This window comes from Phyllobates terribilis, unplaced genomic scaffold, assembly GCF_046119375.1.
Source record: "Phyllobates terribilis strain yellow unplaced genomic scaffold, ASM4611937v1 Scaffold_2__4_contigs__length_985480577, whole genome shotgun sequence".
NCBI classification, from domain to species: Eukaryota; Metazoa; Chordata; class Amphibia; order Anura; family Dendrobatidae; genus Phyllobates; species Phyllobates terribilis.
The window spans coordinates 947,257,375-947,275,299 of NW_027362762.1; the positions used below are offsets into that span (position 1 = coordinate 947,257,375).

At 42.0% G+C, this 17,925-nt stretch overlaps 1 protein-coding gene across 3 annotated transcripts in view; it reads left to right on the plus strand.

Moving 5' to 3' along the window:
- Positions 1 to 13,961, plus strand: part of LOC141253090 (B- and T-lymphocyte attenuator-like) — a 33,797-nt gene extending 19,836 nt beyond the window's left edge. The window contains exons 3-5 of one of the 3 annotated variants that reach the window (XM_073670847.1): positions 1,859 to 1,975; positions 10,113 to 10,150; positions 13,427 to 13,961. In XM_073670847.1, the coding sequence (XP_073526948.1) occupies positions 1,859 to 1,975; positions 10,113 to 10,150; positions 13,427 to 13,486 (215 nt within the window). In that variant the 3' untranslated portion in view covers positions 13,487 to 13,961. Of the gene's footprint in view, positions 1 to 1,636; positions 1,766 to 1,858; positions 1,976 to 10,112; positions 10,151 to 13,426 lie in introns of those variants that run through there. The other 2 variants (XR_012314225.1, XM_073670848.1) reach the window with 2 other exon arrangements.
- Positions 13,962 to 17,925: the final 3,964 nt, after the last annotated feature.

Sequence of the window (17,925 nt, forward strand, 5' to 3'; positions counted from 1 at the left end):
GCCATGGTCACCACCCATCTGGAAAAGTTTTCCCATTCCCATATACTAATGTGCCACAAACAGGAAGCTGATATCACCAACCATTCCCATTTAATCTAGGTGTATCCATATAAATGGCCCACCCTGTAGTATGAGTGCCACATAGCCTCCATATATATACAGTATGAGCCTGACATAGCTCTCTATATACATTATGGGCCCCACATAGTCTCCTATATGCAGTATGAGCCCCATATAGCCCCTATATACAGTATGAGCCCCACATAGCTCCTTATATACAGTATGAGACCCCACATAGCCTCCTATATACAGTATGAGCCCCCACATAGCCTCCTATATATAGTATGAGCCCACACATAGCCTCCTATATACAACATGAGCCTTACATAGCCCCCTATATACAGTATGAGCCTCCACATAGCCCCCTATATACAGTATGAGCCCGCACATAGCCCCCTATATACAGTATGAGCCCCCACATAGCATCCTATATACAACATGAGCCTTACATAGCCCCCTATATACAGTATGAGCCCCCACATAGCCCCCTATATACAGTATGAGCCCGCACATAGCCCCCTATATACAGTATGAGCCCCCACATAGCATCCTATATACAGTATAAGCCCCCACATAGCCTCCTATATACAACATGAGCCCCACATAGCCCCCTATATACAGTATGAGCTCCCACATAGCCCCTATATACAGTATGAGTCTCCACATAGCCTCCTATATACAATATGAGCTCTCACATAGCCTCCTATATACAGTATGAGCTCCTACATAGCCTTCTATATACAGCATGAGCCCCACATAGCCTCCTATATACAGCATGAGCCCCCACATAGCCTCCTATATACAATATGAGCTCTCACATAGCCTCCTATATACAGCATGAGCCCCCACATAGCTCCCTATGTACAGTATGAGCCCCCACATAGCCTCCTATATACAGTATGAGCCCCCACATAGTCCATATATATCGGCACACATCCCATACACATATTAATAAAAAAACACACCACATACTCACCTTGACCCTGTTCCCCGACTCTCTGATTCGGTCCCCAAGGCTCCACATGTACTTGTGGCACGTACATGCCGGCGCGTGCCTGATGATGTGATCATGCCGGAACGTCACAGCTAAGGTAACGGGAGCTCCCCTGGAGCGGGCTGCTATTCTGTATCATCGGCAAATGAGGGCAATCATTGTAATGAGGGCAATCTGACCATGGGTCCCCCCGCAGCCTCGGGGACCCGGGCGGTAGCCCACATTGTCCTTATTATAATCAGACTATCAATGTGTGCCCTTACCAGAACAAAAAAAAAGAAGAAAGGAGCTGCAGAAATAGATGAATGCAATCTACTCAGTGTAGGAATGTGAACTATTTCTTTTCACCACTAGAGGTCACTGTATTACAACAATGACATACGGCTTTAAGAAGGGATTAATCCTCAGTACATTATTTTTATCATTATTTATAGTAATATTATTATTCTCATAAACACCTCAAAGTCTGGAAAGATAAAGGAACAAAATAATTATTTAAAAATATAAAAAAAATAGAATTCTATATAATTGTGGACGACAAGTTTTATCAAAAGATCAGAACGGAGATGAGTTCTGGAAGCCCCAAACTCTTTACATGACTTCAGTTTTGGCTGCTTTTCTATCTCCTCCGCTAGGGCACAGCTATGATCGGCTTAGCTGCATTGTCTATTGGTAGTTTAAAATCTATGTCCTGTCTCATCACAGACCCGGGTTCGTTTCTCTTCCTCCATGCTTTACACTGAAGCTATGCTTTAAACAAGGGCATTTATTCCTAATCTCACTTCTCTTATTTTTTGCCATCAGCGCGTGTAATTGGGGACAGAAGTCAATCATGGATCACGTACTTCTCTATAGCGCTCCGGCTGTGGATGACCGTTGTAGTCTATGTGTGGATATACTGCTTTCTTCACCAACTGAAAGGTAAATCCCTGATAACCTGATAACCGAGCCCTCCGGCGACAGGTCCCATCGTTACTAGACTAATTTGTAGCCAAAACAAAGAATGTGGGGTTTTATTTTTCACTTTCAAAAGGAGCAAAAATAGAAGAAAAAAAAAGTTTTCAAAATGCAAAACTTTTTTTTTTTTTCACATTTTTCTTATTTTAACCCCTTCACCATTTTTCATTTTTGTTCTTTCCTCCCCTTCTTCCCAGAGCCATACATTTTTTATTTTTCCATCAGTATGGCCATATGAGGGCTTCTTTTTTCTTTTTGCAAGATGAGTTGTACTTTTGAACGTCACCATTGAAATTACTATATAGTTTACTGGAAAATGGATAAAAAAAAATTCAAGTGCGTTGAAATTGCAAAAAAAGTGCAACTCCACAATAGTTTTTTTAATTTTTTTATTTACCATGTTTACTACGTGGTAAAACTGACCTGCCATTAGGATTCTCCAGGTCATTACGAGTTCATAGATACCAAACATGTATAGATTCTTGAAAAAAAAATCTGAAATTTGTAAAGTTTTTGCATTTTTCACAATTTTCCTAGACCCATAGTGTCTCCATTTTTCAGGATTTGGGAACCGGGTGAGGGTTTATTTTTTGTTCGTTGAGCTGACTTTTTTTATTGATACCATTTTGGGGTACACATGATGTTTTGATCGCCTGTTATTACATTTTATTGCAATGTTGTGACCACAAAACAAATTAATTCTGGTGTTTCCATTTGATTTCTCGTTACGCCATTTACCGATCGGATTAATTTAGTTTATATATTGATAGATCGGACATTTCTGAATGCAACAATACCAAATATATATTTTTTAATTGTTTTATTTTTAATGGAGAAAGAGTGGGATGATTTGAACTTTTGTGTTCTTTTTAAATTTTTATATATTTTTGAAAACTTTTTTTTTAAAACTTTTTACTGTATTTAATAGTCCCGTTTGGAGACTTGAAGCTATGATCATCTGATCGCCTGTGCTATGCATAGCAAGGCTTCAGCACTGCCATATATAATAAAAATCACTATCTCCTGGCAGTGTTTTCTCAGGCGAAACCACTTCAGGAAAACAGCGACAGTCATTTTCCTGGAGCAGTTTCGGCAGCGTTTTTGCCGCTATTTTTGCTTCAGCTCCTCCGCCGCCATCTTTCATCGGCGGCTTCCGAATCGATTTGTTATGATGAATCGATTCACTCATCTTTAGCGCTGAGCAGATTGGACGGACAGTAAAAACAACAAAAAAACGGAAACGGTTAATTATTTGTGCGGATCATATTTTCCATGGTAAGGACACGTTACTGCAACAGTTCAAAACGATAAAAGTAAATTATAATATAACGTGTAATTATTATTATTATCATTATTGTAGCGGTATTTGATTATTTTGGTTTATCTTCATTATTTAATTAATTTTTTACATTTATTTACTAATTTCTTTATTTCTTTTATATGTGTGATTCTATGTGTTTTTCTCTTAATTTTTATGATTATTTTTTTTTAGCATTTTATTTCTTTTATCTGAGTGACTTTTTATTATTATATTTATTTCTTTACTAATTTATTTGTTTGTGGTTGATTTATTTCACCTATTTTTTTGGGAACCCCTATTCCCTTACAATGGTGGCAAAAAGTATTGGCACCCCTGCAATTCTGTCAGATAATACTCAGTTTCTTCCTGAAAATGATTGCAATCACAAATTCTTTGGTATTATTATCTTTATTTAATTTGTCTTCAATGAAAAAACACAAAAAGAATTGTCCTAAAGCCAAATTGGATACAATTCCACACCAAACCTAAAAAAGGGGGTGGACAAAAGTATTGGCACTGTTTGGAAAATCATGTGATGCTTCTCTAATTGGTGTAATTAACAGCACCTGTAACTTACCTGTGGCACCTAACAGGTGTTGGCAATAACTAAATCACACTTGCAGCCAGTTAACATGGATTAAAGTTGACTCAACCTCTGTCCTGTGTCCTTGTGTGTACCACATTGAGCATGGAGAAAAGAAAGAAGACCAAAGAACTGTCTGAGGACTTGAGAAACCAAATTGTGAGGAAGCATGAGCAATCTCAAGGCTACAAGTCCATCTCCAAAGACCTGAATGTTCCTGTGTCTTCCATGCGCAGTGTCATCAAGAAGTGTAAAGCCCATGGCACTGTGGCTAACCTCCCTAGATGTGGACGGAAAAGAAAAATTGACGAGAGATTTCAACGCAAGATTGTGCGGATGGTGGATAAAGAACCTCGACTAACATCCAAACAAGTTCAAGCTGCCCTGCAGTCCGAGGGTGCAACAGTGTCAACCCGTACTATCCATCGGCGTCTGAATGAAAAGGGACTGTATGGTAGGATACCCAGGAAGACTACACTTCTTACCCCGAGACATAAAAAAGCCAGGCTGGAGTTTGACAAAACTTACCTGAGAAAGCCTAAAACGTTTTGGAAGAATGTTCTCTGGTCAGATGAGCCAAAAGTAGAGCTTTTTGGGAAAAAGCATCAACATAGAGTATACAGGAAAAAAAAGAGGCATTCAAAGAAAAGAACACGGTCCCTACAGTCAAACATGGCGGAGGTTCCCTGATGTTTTGGGGTTGCTTTGCTGCCTCGGGCACTGGACTGCTTGACCGTGTGCATGGCATTATGAAGTCTGAAGACTACCAACAAATTTTGCAGCATAATGTAGGGCCCAGTGTGAGAAAGCTGGGTCTCCCTCAGAGGTCATGGGTCTTCCAGCAGGACAATGACCCAAAACACACTTCCAAAAGCACTATAAAATGGTTTGAGAGAAAGCACTGGAGACTTCTAAGGTGGCCAGCAATGAGTCCAGACCTGAATCCCATAGAAAACCTGTGGAGAGATCTCAAAATGGCAGTTTGGAGAAGGCACCCTTCAAATATCAGGGACCTGGAGCAGTTTGCCAAAGAAGAATGGTCTACAATTCCAGCAGAGCATTATAAGAAACTCATTGATGGTTACCGGAAGCGGTTGTTTGCCATTATTTTGGCTAAAGGTTGTGCAACCAAGTATTAGGCTGAGGGTGCCAATACTTTTGTCCGACCCTTTTTTGGAGTTTTGTGTGAAATGATCAATGATTTGATTTTTGCTTCATTCTCTTTTGTGTTTTTTCCTTGCAAGCAAATTATATGAAGATAATAATACCAAAGAATTTGTGATTGCAATCATTTTCAGGAAGAAACTGAGTATTATCTGACAGAATTGCAGGGGTGCCAATACTTTTGGCCACCACTGTATGTCTGGAGGAGGCAGGGATGACATGATCTGTGTAAAAATAAGGGAATTGTTTGAAATTTGAATTCTCCAAATCTTCCCAGGAAATTCTATTCATGGCGAATCAGAACTACTCCAGAGCCTTCAATTGCCCAAACAACACTATACTTTTTTCCTTACACACAAATCTTCGCCACCGTGCTGTCATACACTATCTGTACAGTTTCTTAAATGTTTATGGATTTATCTCCCTATTTGTATTGCTAAGATGTGAGCTGTGACGTCCTATTCCTATCCAGATTCACCAGAACATGGCTGCTGCATTCCCTGCCTTTGCTTTTATACAGGCTGTGATATTCCTTACTGATTGGCTGAGCTTTACCATGTGATGTGATATGAGCCAGGCATTATGGCGAAGTCTACCCGAAGTCATGTGATCCTTCTCAGGCTGAGACAATCTTCTGCATCCTGTGGGTGGGCAATTTTGACGATTTCACCAAGCCCAAATTTTTCATTATTTATAAACATTATTGGTCCTGATACATTTCCTCGGGGGAAGGCACATATTACTGTAGTTTTAATTTGACCCAGTTCTGATTACTCCATGGATATGATCATTTACTCAACCTCGTATCTAATCAGAGTGTGTATGGTTTGGTGCAAAGGACCATAAAGGGGTGGTCTCACTACAGATAGCCCCTTTTAGATTGGAGTAATTTTCCGGCAATTCACTTTAAAGCAACAGATGAATAGTCATCCATGTTATACAGGGGTGGCTCATGTCTGTTGTGGCTTATGGAGGGAGGACTTGAGCGGGGAACCTTCTTCTATGACATCCAAATTGGACAAATGTGCTGATCTCGACTTCAACCCCTAAACTTTTTTTAACATATAAATTTTTTATTAGTTTATAATTGTGCAATATAAAAAAGTACAGAAAAGAAAAAGAGGAATTGTCTCGTGTAACGTCTCTCAATAACCAGCTCAGGACCGGAAAGATAAGAGTGTTATCTCACTGTACTGTTCTAACAGATGATATAGATAGAAAGGCATATTCTGGGGAAATCTGAGCGTTCTGCTTAGCGCAGGCAGGAGGCACGAGGCCGAATTAAGGTCGGCGTGGTCCCTGGGGAAAAAATTAAACTTCAGTCACAGATCAAGACATGGAGACACCCTAGCCACTCTTTTAGAGAGAGAGAGCGCATCAAGCTTGAGAGGTAGAAAGTTAAGTTGAGCAAAAAGTTTCATGCTGGTCTGGTCCTCTGGGGTCTGTGGTCCAGTCCTCCATAGACACCTGGGCACTTTGGGTGTTTGCTAGGCCCCGTGATGTCATGACATTAATTATTAGGCATTATGTGACATCATCATGTGTGAGGACTAATTTAAGCCAAATGTGCCAAAGATGCCAAAAAGTGAAGACTACCCTGGTGCAGCGGCCACAGAGCCACGGACTGGACATTGGAACAGCATACCCAGGATAGTTTTTGCTCAAATATAGTAAATAGATGAACAAATAGATATAGGATAGATAAATATTAGGTAGATAGATAGATAATAGTGTGACACTCAAGTAGTGGTGAGATGACCGTAATGATGGACAGCAATAGCAGTATGCCAGACACACTTGGCGCAAGCCGACACGATAATGCACACCCTTGAGGGTCGGAGTACTCTTCACCCGCTCCCACTAAAGAGAGGGGGACTTTGGCAGAGCCCTTCCCAGGTGCCAATGACATGCCCAGGGGATGGGGATGACTCGGTACCCAGGCCTTTACCTGGTTTGGGGATGTCGCGGTGGTCGGCTCCCGGGCCCGTACCCTGGGGTCACTCTTGAAAAAGGGGATTGGAACTTGAATAAAATAAATAAACAGTTCGTGACGCCACCTGTTGTACCTGGTAATGATTACCAGCGCTGCTGCAGACCTCCGGGGGATGTTGGGATGGCAGCTGAGGTATTTCTGCTCCCCACAGGCGGAGCGGGCCCCCGGGGCAGGGTGGTGTGAAGGGATGCAGGAGAGAGGGGACCCAGCCGGGTCAGAGGAAGAACAGACACACACTCCGGGGCTAGTTTCAGTACCTTTACTGCAGATGGTAGGCAGGTATGGTCCGGGGTACTTGTAGGTGGTGTGCACTTCTGGACTTGCTCCCCAGTGAGCGGGTGTAAGGCCTCCTTTCTGTATCTTCCTGTCTCTCTCCCTGGAGCCTCTGACCTGCCTGGAACAGGGTCTAGCTTCCTTGATGTTTCTCTCACCCGTATGCTTGGCGGCGAGGGGTTTCCCCTGGTTACCACGATCCCTGGACGCCGGAGCTTTCGTTCTACCTAGTCCTCTAAATGTGCGGTATTCACGGGTGGACCAAGGGATATGAAATCCTCCTCAGTATGCCGGATTCCCTACTGGGCATGGAGGTCCCAATAGGCTTAGGCCCGGTGCCCGGCTTGCATCAGGGGACAAACCCTCTGTGGTTCCTCTGTCCCTTCTCCTCTCCTTGTCTTCTGGCCCACTCTAGGCTCTCACTGGCCAGACTAGCCCGCAGCTTGGGCCTAGCCTGGTTTTCAGCCACACAGACCTCAGCTTGTCTGGTGCTACAGCATCGTGTCACACTCACTGCTTCCCACTGACTGACTTCCTGAACTCCACCCCCCAGTATATATATACCTGACAGGGCTCCATCTAGTGGACTTGGGTGGAGATGTCTGCATGTATTGAGGCCACTGGGGAGAATCCGTCTGTGCACCACCCAGGAGTTCTGTGACAGCCTGCAGCTGCAGGGCGTCACACCAATAGCGGAGTGGCTGGTGGCTGGGCACACTGGCCACAGTTGGGTCAAGCACACCAATAAACTATACCGGTAAGGCAGAGACGAACCTAACAAACAAACTTGGAAGGTCAAGGAGCATAAAAACAGATGTAGAAACCAGAGGGCACCAGAGCCAGAGACAAACCAAAGAAACAATCACAAAAGAACTACCAATCATACCACTGAAGGGCAACTGAATAATTAGCGGTGAACAAGAGGATATGGCGGGTTTAAATATCCCTCTCATGGATCACCTGACACAGGAAGGGGCGAGGAGGGTGGAGAAAAAGGAATCTCCCATTACAGACCTGAACCAGGAGATATAGGATACCATGTCTCCTGGCAACAGCTGAAGCTGGGGAACCCAGGGCCCAAGATCCCTGAATAGCGTTAGTGCTGTAAGCGACGACGTCCTGCCTCCCAACCACACCACGCCCTGAGGCAGGTCCCCTGGAACAGAGTACACGGGCAAGTCGAGCCAGACTTGCCCCCTGAAGCAACCCCTCACAACCAGGGAGCGGCGAGAGGCAACCCGCCGGGGAGCCATGGTACACCTGGAAGCATGAGGGGTATGCTTGCGTGCACGCCGCCTTCCCAGCAATCCGACAGATCAATATTAGATAAATAGATATTAGAGAGATAGATATATCAGTGGTCCGGGAGATTCCAAATTCTCAAGGCTGTTCTGAACTGTTTGACCTTTGTTATCATTTATTGTTTCTTCAATTATCATATAAACATTTCTTGGTACTTTCCTTTGTAATTTACTTCCCGTTTTCAACATTCAGTGTTTAAATTCTTTTCGCATTAAATTTCTTTATTCAGTTGCATAATTTGTAGATCACAGATTCAGAGTCGGTATTGGGCCTTTTCCTTCCCCCTGCTGGAGAGGTGTATGTGCTGCTTGGGGTGATGTAAGACCACTGAGACTATCGCATCCTTACGCTGACACACCTGCACACCTTTAGTTCCACAATGACCATTAGTTGTTCAACCTGGCCATAAATGTTCAGTGACATCGAGCAAAAAATTACCAATCTTTCTGGGGCTGTTCTTTCAACAATGGATCATTCCTGGACATAGGTTGGTCCAGAATTATATCTTATCGGCCAACTACATTTCAGACGTTGATGGTCTGTGATCACTGGAGTCGATTGAATGGAGTTGATCGAATTTCCCAAAATTTGAATTTGGCAAATTCACTGGTTAGGGCAGGGGACATTTGGTTGGCACCGGAAAAAAATATTATATTCCCCACTTTTTGGCCCATCCCATACCTGTCACGCCACTGCCGCTCTCACACCTTGTTTCCAAACAGCACCTCCTCAGTTTTCTTCACCTTCCAGCCCACCGGATAGGTGCTGCCTCTGACTTAGTCCCATGCTGTCACAAGGGGCGCGTTGCTCGTCAATGCTGGCTAGACATGATCACATGGGGTCTAATCAGTGGCGATGCATGACCAAAGACTTAGAAGGAGAAGAAGGCCAAAGAGGAGTCGATCAGTAGGTAGGAGGGTCAACAAGAGGTGAGTATAAAAATTTATTAGTTTTTCTTTAACCCCTTCTCAGCCCTCAGAATCAAACACAATGGCTGACATCTAGATTTCACACAAATGGAATCTCCCAAATTCCAAAACTTTGGAGTAAATTCTTAATAAAATCGATTTTTTTTTTTTACAATCTACAGTGGCATGTAAAAGTTCGGGGACCCCTGGTCAAAATTACTGTTATTGTGAAACGGTTAAGCAAGTTGAAGGTGAAATGATCTCAAAAAGGCCTAAAGTTAAAGAAGACACATTTTTCCTTTGTATTTTAGTAGAAAAAAAATATATATATTTTTATCTTTTACATTTTAAAAATTACAAAAAAATGCACAAAAATTGTGAGGGCACATTTCTGGCACAAAGTAAACCAACTGATGAGTGGTGTAAACTAAACACTCTTACAACAGCCTGAACTGCTGTGATAAATCTGCAGCATTTTCAGACAGTCTAAGTCTAAGTTTTCGCTGTCTAAAATAAGACAGATTTGATAAATATGCCTTAATGTCGTCCTTTGATTGTGTTCTAATTTTATTCTGCAGAAAAAACGGAATTGAACGACAAATTAATTTCTTACAAGGTGAGGACGGGGGAAATTCCCCAATCTATTAATTATAATGATTTCCTAGATTTCCTTAAGAAACTAACTATAAATTTGTACACCTTTCTATAACACCTGACCTGTAACAGTTTATACTGACGTGTCCTTGACTCGCCCCCTGGGCCGTGTGGGGAACCCGGAACCGGGCCTTTTGTGGGATGCTGGGGGTCGTAGTCACAGTGGCGATGACTCGGTCCCGTGGCTCAGGGTGGTCAAACCAATGGCAGTCAATTGATATGGTTTTCATTATTTTCAAATGTCCGACTACGCCACCCGTGGATTGCGGTCAGGATGAACCGCCGCTGCAGGGCAGACCGCTGGGGCTGATGTTGGTGAGCAGCACAGGAATGGTATAATCCCCCACGGGAGGAGTGTCGCCCCAGGGCAGTGTAGGTGGATGATGGGGGTGATGGTGCGCGGGAATAATAACTCAGAGTCTCTGTAATGCAGTCCAGGATCTTTACTCACAGTTCATTATTCCACGTTACTCCGGCCGGCTGTAACTTCCTGCGTCGCACTATGTTCACCAGGTGAGGGGCTCGGCCAACTCTCATAATTTTGGAGTGTTTCACAGGACCCCCTTTGTGTGTCCTTCCTCTGGCCTGTCATACCCCACCAGTGACCACGCTTCTGTCCGGCTGCCTCGGGCCTTCTCTGGGTAAACCTCGGCGCCAGTTTCCCTGACCCTATGTGGTGCCTTCCTAGCGGGTGTAGTGAGGGGCTGCACCACATAAAATGTCACAGCCTCCGGTTTCTAGCTGAGGGTAGTTCCCCGCCTCCACTAGTTTCGGGGACCGGTCTCCCCCTTGGCCTGACGCCTCTACTCAGGTAGATGCGGGCGTGTGGTGGCTACCAGCCGGTCCACACCCCTGGGGTCCCTTCTTTCCTCTGCGTTTTTTTTCCTCTCCTTATTTCAAGAGCCCATAACTTTTTTATTTTTCCGTCCACATAGCCATCATGTTGGGGCTTGTTTTCTACAGGACAAGTTGTACTTTTGAATGAAACAACTCATTTTATCATGTGATGTACTGGAAAGAGGGAAAAAAAATTCCAAGTGTGGAGAAATTGCAAAAAAAAAGCGCAATTCTGAAACAGTTTTTTTTAGTTTTTTTAGTTACAGCACTCATTTTATGGTAAAATGACCTGGCAGTATAATTCTCCAGGTCAGTATGAGTAGGCGGATACCAAACATGCTTAGGTTTTATTTTATTTACATGGTGAAAATAAAAATCTGAAATTTATAAAAAAAAAAAAAAAACTTTTCGCCATTTTCCGAGAACCGTAACATTTTTCATTTTTTGGGAAATGGACTTGTGTGAGGAATAGTTTTGTTGCCCCTAGCCAATGATTTTATTGATATAATTTTGGGGTAGATAAAATGTTTTGATTGCTTTTTACTACATTTTTTGTATCATTATGGCGGCCAAAAAACCCGCAATTCTGACATTTTGATTTTTTTTTTTTGATACGTCATTTACTAATTGGATTAATTTAATTTATATTTTCATAGATCAGACTCTTATGAACACATCGACACTAAATACGTGCATTTTTTTATTTCTTAATTTTTAATGTGGGAAAAGACGGTGATTTAAACTTTATATTTTTTTTTTTCATGTTTTTCTAAACATTCTTTTCGTATTTTACTTTATTTGTTAGTGCCCTTAGGGGCATCTGAATGCTTGTACAATACACAGCAATACCACAGTAAAATCACCCGTCTCCTCTGAACCCCAGCTACAGACTGACTTTCACAGGATTTCCAGGATAAGAGGCACCAATGCTTCATCAGACACCTGGCCATCATGGCAACCCATTGGCGCCCAATGATGAGTGCATAGAATAGTCTGCCCCCCTGCTGGCCCACATTAAATGCCGCTGTCACAGATTGACAGTGGCATTTAACAGGTTGACAGTCTGTTATAAGCAGATGATGGTTGAGTATCACTGCCATCATCTTCCGGCAAAGATATGGACTCTAACACCTATTAAATTTTTCTCTTAATGAGAACATAGAATCAAGAAAAAGGGGATTGTATGGGAAAAATATCAACAGACCAGATGGTAAATACCTGATCCTGCGCTCCCCCGGCATCTGGGACGGGCCTGGGTTGCCGTGGCAGCGGGCCGGTTGTTGTTACTTCCGCCCTGCACTGTGCGGTGTGCTCGGGGCCCGCCCGGCTGCCGGAGGGGGCGTGGCATCGGGGTTTACTTTGCGTCCATTAGTCGGCTCTCACGCTGAGTCATATATATAGACCCACCTATACATCACTAAGCCACCCCTCCTGACGAAGCCATCAAGGCGAAACGTGCGTCGAGGCGCGCTATTAGTCCCCTGTCAGCGGTGCCTGCACACCGCACATTCAACATGTCTCTAGGTAATGTTGCTTGTACCAATATCTTGTATCTTCTATAGCCCTTAAGACACTTACATATGTACATAGTGTTACTCTAAGGGTTATCAGTTTCTGGCTGTCTAACTATATCAAGGAGCTCTGGTATATACCACGGACTTGTGGTGTATATATGCCAGGTGACTTGATGCTACCATTGATGGCATTAGAGTCTCACTTCAGCCTCATTTGATACTACTGTTCTGACTTCTACAGCATTGATCATTTTATGAACTAGAGTTATATGATATTTGTATTATCTGATCTCAGTCAGTTTAAATGCACATGCCTTATACATATGCGGTTGTTGTTCGGGGCGGCTTATAGGGATATTGTCTCCTTCTTTTGCTTTTTTTCATCTGCCTTATCTAGTTGTGCTTCTCACGGAAACCACTTTTTACTAGTAACAATTTTTACCTGTTCTATTTAAGATTCAATAAATTGTATAATTATTTAATGGCTTCTTTCTCTGGCTGCCTTTTCTTGGGATTGGGTATTTACCATCTGGTCTGTTGATATTTTTCCCATACAATCCCCTTTTTCTTGGTTCTATAAAGATATGGACTCTACTTACGTTAAAGAAAATATGATCTCATGGTACTCTGCCAGGAGATGTTTTTGTTTATATGTCTATGGCCACCCAGTGGTTATAATGTGCATTGTTTTTGCTAATGTGTCAAGATAATATATCGGATTTGTGCAGCAAGGAATTTTTGGAGATTTAAGGGTGGACACATCTGTATAGTTACAGTTTTCTTCAGGTTGCCTAGAATTATGTGTCAGTTATATGATAGTATCATTCACTCCGATATACTGAACTAAAAGCAACCAACCTAATTAAATGTTGTCAACTATTTTGCAGGTAAAATATTTGCACCCGTCAAAAAGAGCTGCAGTGTCTAATAAAAAAGAATCTCACTGAGACGTCAGAGCGACCTATGGACGGAGATCCACCGACAGAGTCCTTCGATATGATTTGTGAAGATTTGGAGACTTGTGACGATGAACTGATGCTGGAGTCACCACAAGAACAAGACTCCACTAATGAAAAATTAATGAGGGTAAAAGTGCTAATCTGTGACAATGAATAAAGGGGAAACAAAAAACTAACCAGCCCCTCTGAACAGAATAAAACAAGTGTGAACTGGTGCAAGCTGTTTTGACTGCATGATATACAAACAAAAGCATACAGCAGCACTCTGTAAGCGATAAGATGTATGCAAACACTGAATATACAAAATGTAAACTGCATTACTACTATATAGAATAAATTAAGGTACTTGGTGCATAAATTGGCCAATTCATGAGAGCCAAACAGCCACAACATCTATCTACACGCTCCTCAATATTGATATTGCAACACAAAGAAGGAAAAGTTGTGAATTTTTGTAATCACAGGATGGAGATATGTTAAAGACATGCAAACAATGAAAAAATGGAAACAAGATTTTCAAACCATCTTGATTTATTCAGTCTGGAGTATGAGCGCCATGTGCAGAAATCCCAGTACTTCCAGCCTTGGCTGCTATGACTGAGGTTATTAATGGTTGTCTGAGGAAGGTTGAGCTGCTGGATGCACTTGGTAAAATCATCAATATCCGCTGCTGGCAGCTCCTGTGTAATCACCGACCAATGACATTCCAGATGTGCTCGATAGGAGACAAGTCTGGAGACACTTCAGGCCATGGGAGCAGGTCTAGGTCACACAGGCTGCTCACAGACACACAACTAACATGTGGCCTGGTGTTGAAAAATGGCTCCTGAGACATTTTCACGTTCCCTCGTGAAGGCCTCTTCATGGCTTCAGGAAAAGATAAAATCTGACTGGACACCTCCACCTGGCCACAACGCTGTTTTGGAGCAGTATATTGACTCATTTAGACATTTGGTGCAGTCTACAATATTGGATAAACAGAGAAAGGAAACATTTAATATCAGTGTTCCAGGGAGAATGACAATTCATAGCATGAAAAACAACAATGATATCGTGGATAAAGGTGGTTCCACAGCCAGTTGACGGACATACAGCACTACGCCTAACTGTATGAAGACCCAACTCCAAATTTTATGAGGAAATTAAGAAGGGTCATCAGTGGTCTGTTTTCATATTCTACAAAACTTTTGTACTTGATACATGCATACATGATACCTGATACTAGATACATAAGCCAAGCAACCCAAGGAGGCCAAGCATCTCAGGAGTGGAACTACTCACTGAAAAAAATTCAGGATGGATAAGTAGTGTCCTTAAACCACTGGTAAGAAAAACATCCAGCTATCTGCAAGACACCAAGGACGTATTGAGCAAAATATCTACCATAGGTCCCCTCTCCAAGTCTGCCACCATTGCCACCATGGATGGGAAATCCCTGCATTCTAACATTCCATATGAAGATGGACAAGCTGCCTGCCTGAATGTTGAAGAAATTGGGAATGGATTCCTTCTGAGTCTGTGTTACAACTCGCCAGATGTATCATCATGTATAATTTGTTCTATTTCAGTGAGGAGTTATATCTACAAACACTGGAACCACCATGGGCAGCAAAATAGCACCCAAGTACGCCAAACATTTCATGGCAGAACTGGAAAGGGACTTTTTTCGCATCCAGCTCCATCAAAACTCTTGGCCTAATTCCATTACATTGGTGACATCTTAATAATATGAACTGACTCTGATCAAAAATAAATAAAGCTCCATGAAAGTTTCATCCCACCATAAACCTGACATTGGACCACTCATAAAAATACCAAAAATTCCAAGGCAACAGAGAGTTTGTATAGGGATAAAACATAGCTTTTATTCGATCCTTAAAATCACATAGCGAAGATACAAAAATGAGTTAGACAATGCAACGTTTCAGCCATAATGGGCCTTTATCAAGCCAGAAATACAAATGATAAAATTTCAGCCTCGGAATTTTTGGTATTTTCATTATTTTGGACCTTGTGAGGGGTCATACCGAGCCAGCGCGGAGCCACCATTGGTGCACAAAAATCGATCACTGATCCTATTGGACCACTCATATACAGAAATCAACTTTATGGACACCACCATAAAGATTCAAAATTGTTCAATACAGAAATCCCTGTATCCCAAACCTATTGACCATCCTACATACCTCGGATAGGATAGCTTCCACCCCAGAGACATTAAAAAGCTAATTGTCTATAGCCATCAGATATAATTGTATGTGTTCCAGCCCAACAGACAGGAATATATGAACACTTGATTCCTACAAGGACATTTTTAAGTAAAGGCTACAGTTCTAGCTCTGTTGATCAGATCATCAGAGCCACCCAGAAGCCCAGAAGTCAATCAACTTCAGTATACGTTGTAGAGAAAAAGAAGGAACAATTGTGTCCCCCTGGTAGTGACCAACGACTCTTAGCTAGAGGTATCAAGAAAAACAGCTAGAAAACGTCACCATATCCTACCAAGATGTAGGATGAAGGATTACCGGCTAAAACCTATAGTCAAACCTTCCTTTGTGATGCTACAGACAACCTCCAAATGTTAGAAAGATCGTGATCAGAAGCTTAATGCCCTCTGATACACCAAGAAGAACTTATTCTTGCAATGTGAGGAGCTACAAAACCTGCAATCATGTAAGGACTAAAGACAAGATACAGATCCCACTGTACAGGACACAACATAAACCATATTGAAGTTATCACAATCTTTGAAACACTCTACAAAGAAGGGGCATTTACACTGCAAGATAATTGTGTACTAGAGTTTTTAACCCCTTTACAACCCAAGGTGGTTTGCACGTTAATGACCAGGCCAATTTTTACAATTCTGACCACTGTCACTTTATGAGGTAATTACTCTGGAACGCTTCAACGGATCCTCCTGATTCTGAGAATGCTTTTTTTCGTGACATATTGTACTTCATGATTGTGGTAAAATTTCTTCGATATCACTTGCGTTTATTTGTGAAAAAAATGGAAATTTGGCGAAAATTTTGCAATTTTCAAAATTTGAATTTTTATGCCCTTGTGAGATATGTCACACAAAATAGTTAATAAATAACATTTCCCACATGTCTACTTTACATCAGCACAATTTTGGAGCCAAATTTTTTTTTTTATTAGGGAGCTATAAGGGTTAAAAGATGACCAGCAATTTCTCATTTTTCCAACAAAATTTACAAAACCATTTTTTTCAGGGACCACATCATATTTGAAGTCACTTTGAGGGGTCTTTAAGGACAGAAAATACCCAAAAGTGACACCATTCTAAAAACTGCACCCCTCAAGGTGCTCAAAACCACATTCAAGAACTTTATTAACCCTTCAGGTGCTTCACAGGAATTTTTGGAATGTGGAAGAAAAAAATTAACATTTAACTTTTTTCACAAAAATGTTACTTTAGACCCAATTTTTTTATTTTTGCAGGGGTAACAGGAAAAAATGGACCCCAAAATTTGTTGTGCAATTTCCCCTGGGCATGCAGATACCCCATATGTGGGGAAAAAACATTGTTTGGGTTCACGGCAGGGTTCAGAAGGGAAGGAGCGCCATTTGACTTATTGAATGTAAAATTTTCTTGAATAATTAGTGGATGCCATGTTGCTTTTGGGGAGCTCCTGATGTGCCTAAACAGTGGAAACCCCCCACAAGTGACACCATTTTGGAAACTAGATCCCTCAGGGAACTTATCTAGATGTGTGGTGAGCACCTTGAACCCCCAGGTGCTTCACAGAAGTTTATAACATTGAGCTGTAAAAATAAAATTTTCACATTTTTCCCACAAAAATGTTTTTCAGCCCCAAATTTTGCATTTTCATAAGGGTAACAGGAGAAATTGCACCATGCAGTTTGTTGTGCAATTTCTCCTGAGTAAGCAGATACCCCATATGTGGGGGAAAATCACTGTTTGGGCGCACGGCAGTGTTCGGAAGGGAAGGAGCGCCATTTGACTTTTTCATTGTAAAATTTGCTTGAATAATTAGTGGACGCCATGTTGCGTTTGGAGAGCCCCTGATGTGCCTAAACAGTGGAAACCACCCACAAGTTACACCATTTTGGAAACTATACCCCTCAGGGAACTTATCTAGATGTGTGGTGAGCACCTTGGACCCCCAGGTGCTTCACAGAAGTTTATAACATTGAGCCGTAAAAATAAAATTTTCACATTTTTCCCACAAAAATGTTTTTCAGCCCCCACTTTTGCATTTTCATAAGGGTAACAGGAGAAATTGCACCATGCAGTTTGTTGTGCAATTTCTCCTGAGTAAGCAGATACCCCATATGAGGGGGAAAATCACTGTTTGGGCGCACGGCAGGGTTCGGAAGGGAAGGAGCGCCATTTGACTTTTTGATTGTAAAATTTGCTTGAATAATTAGTGGACGCCATG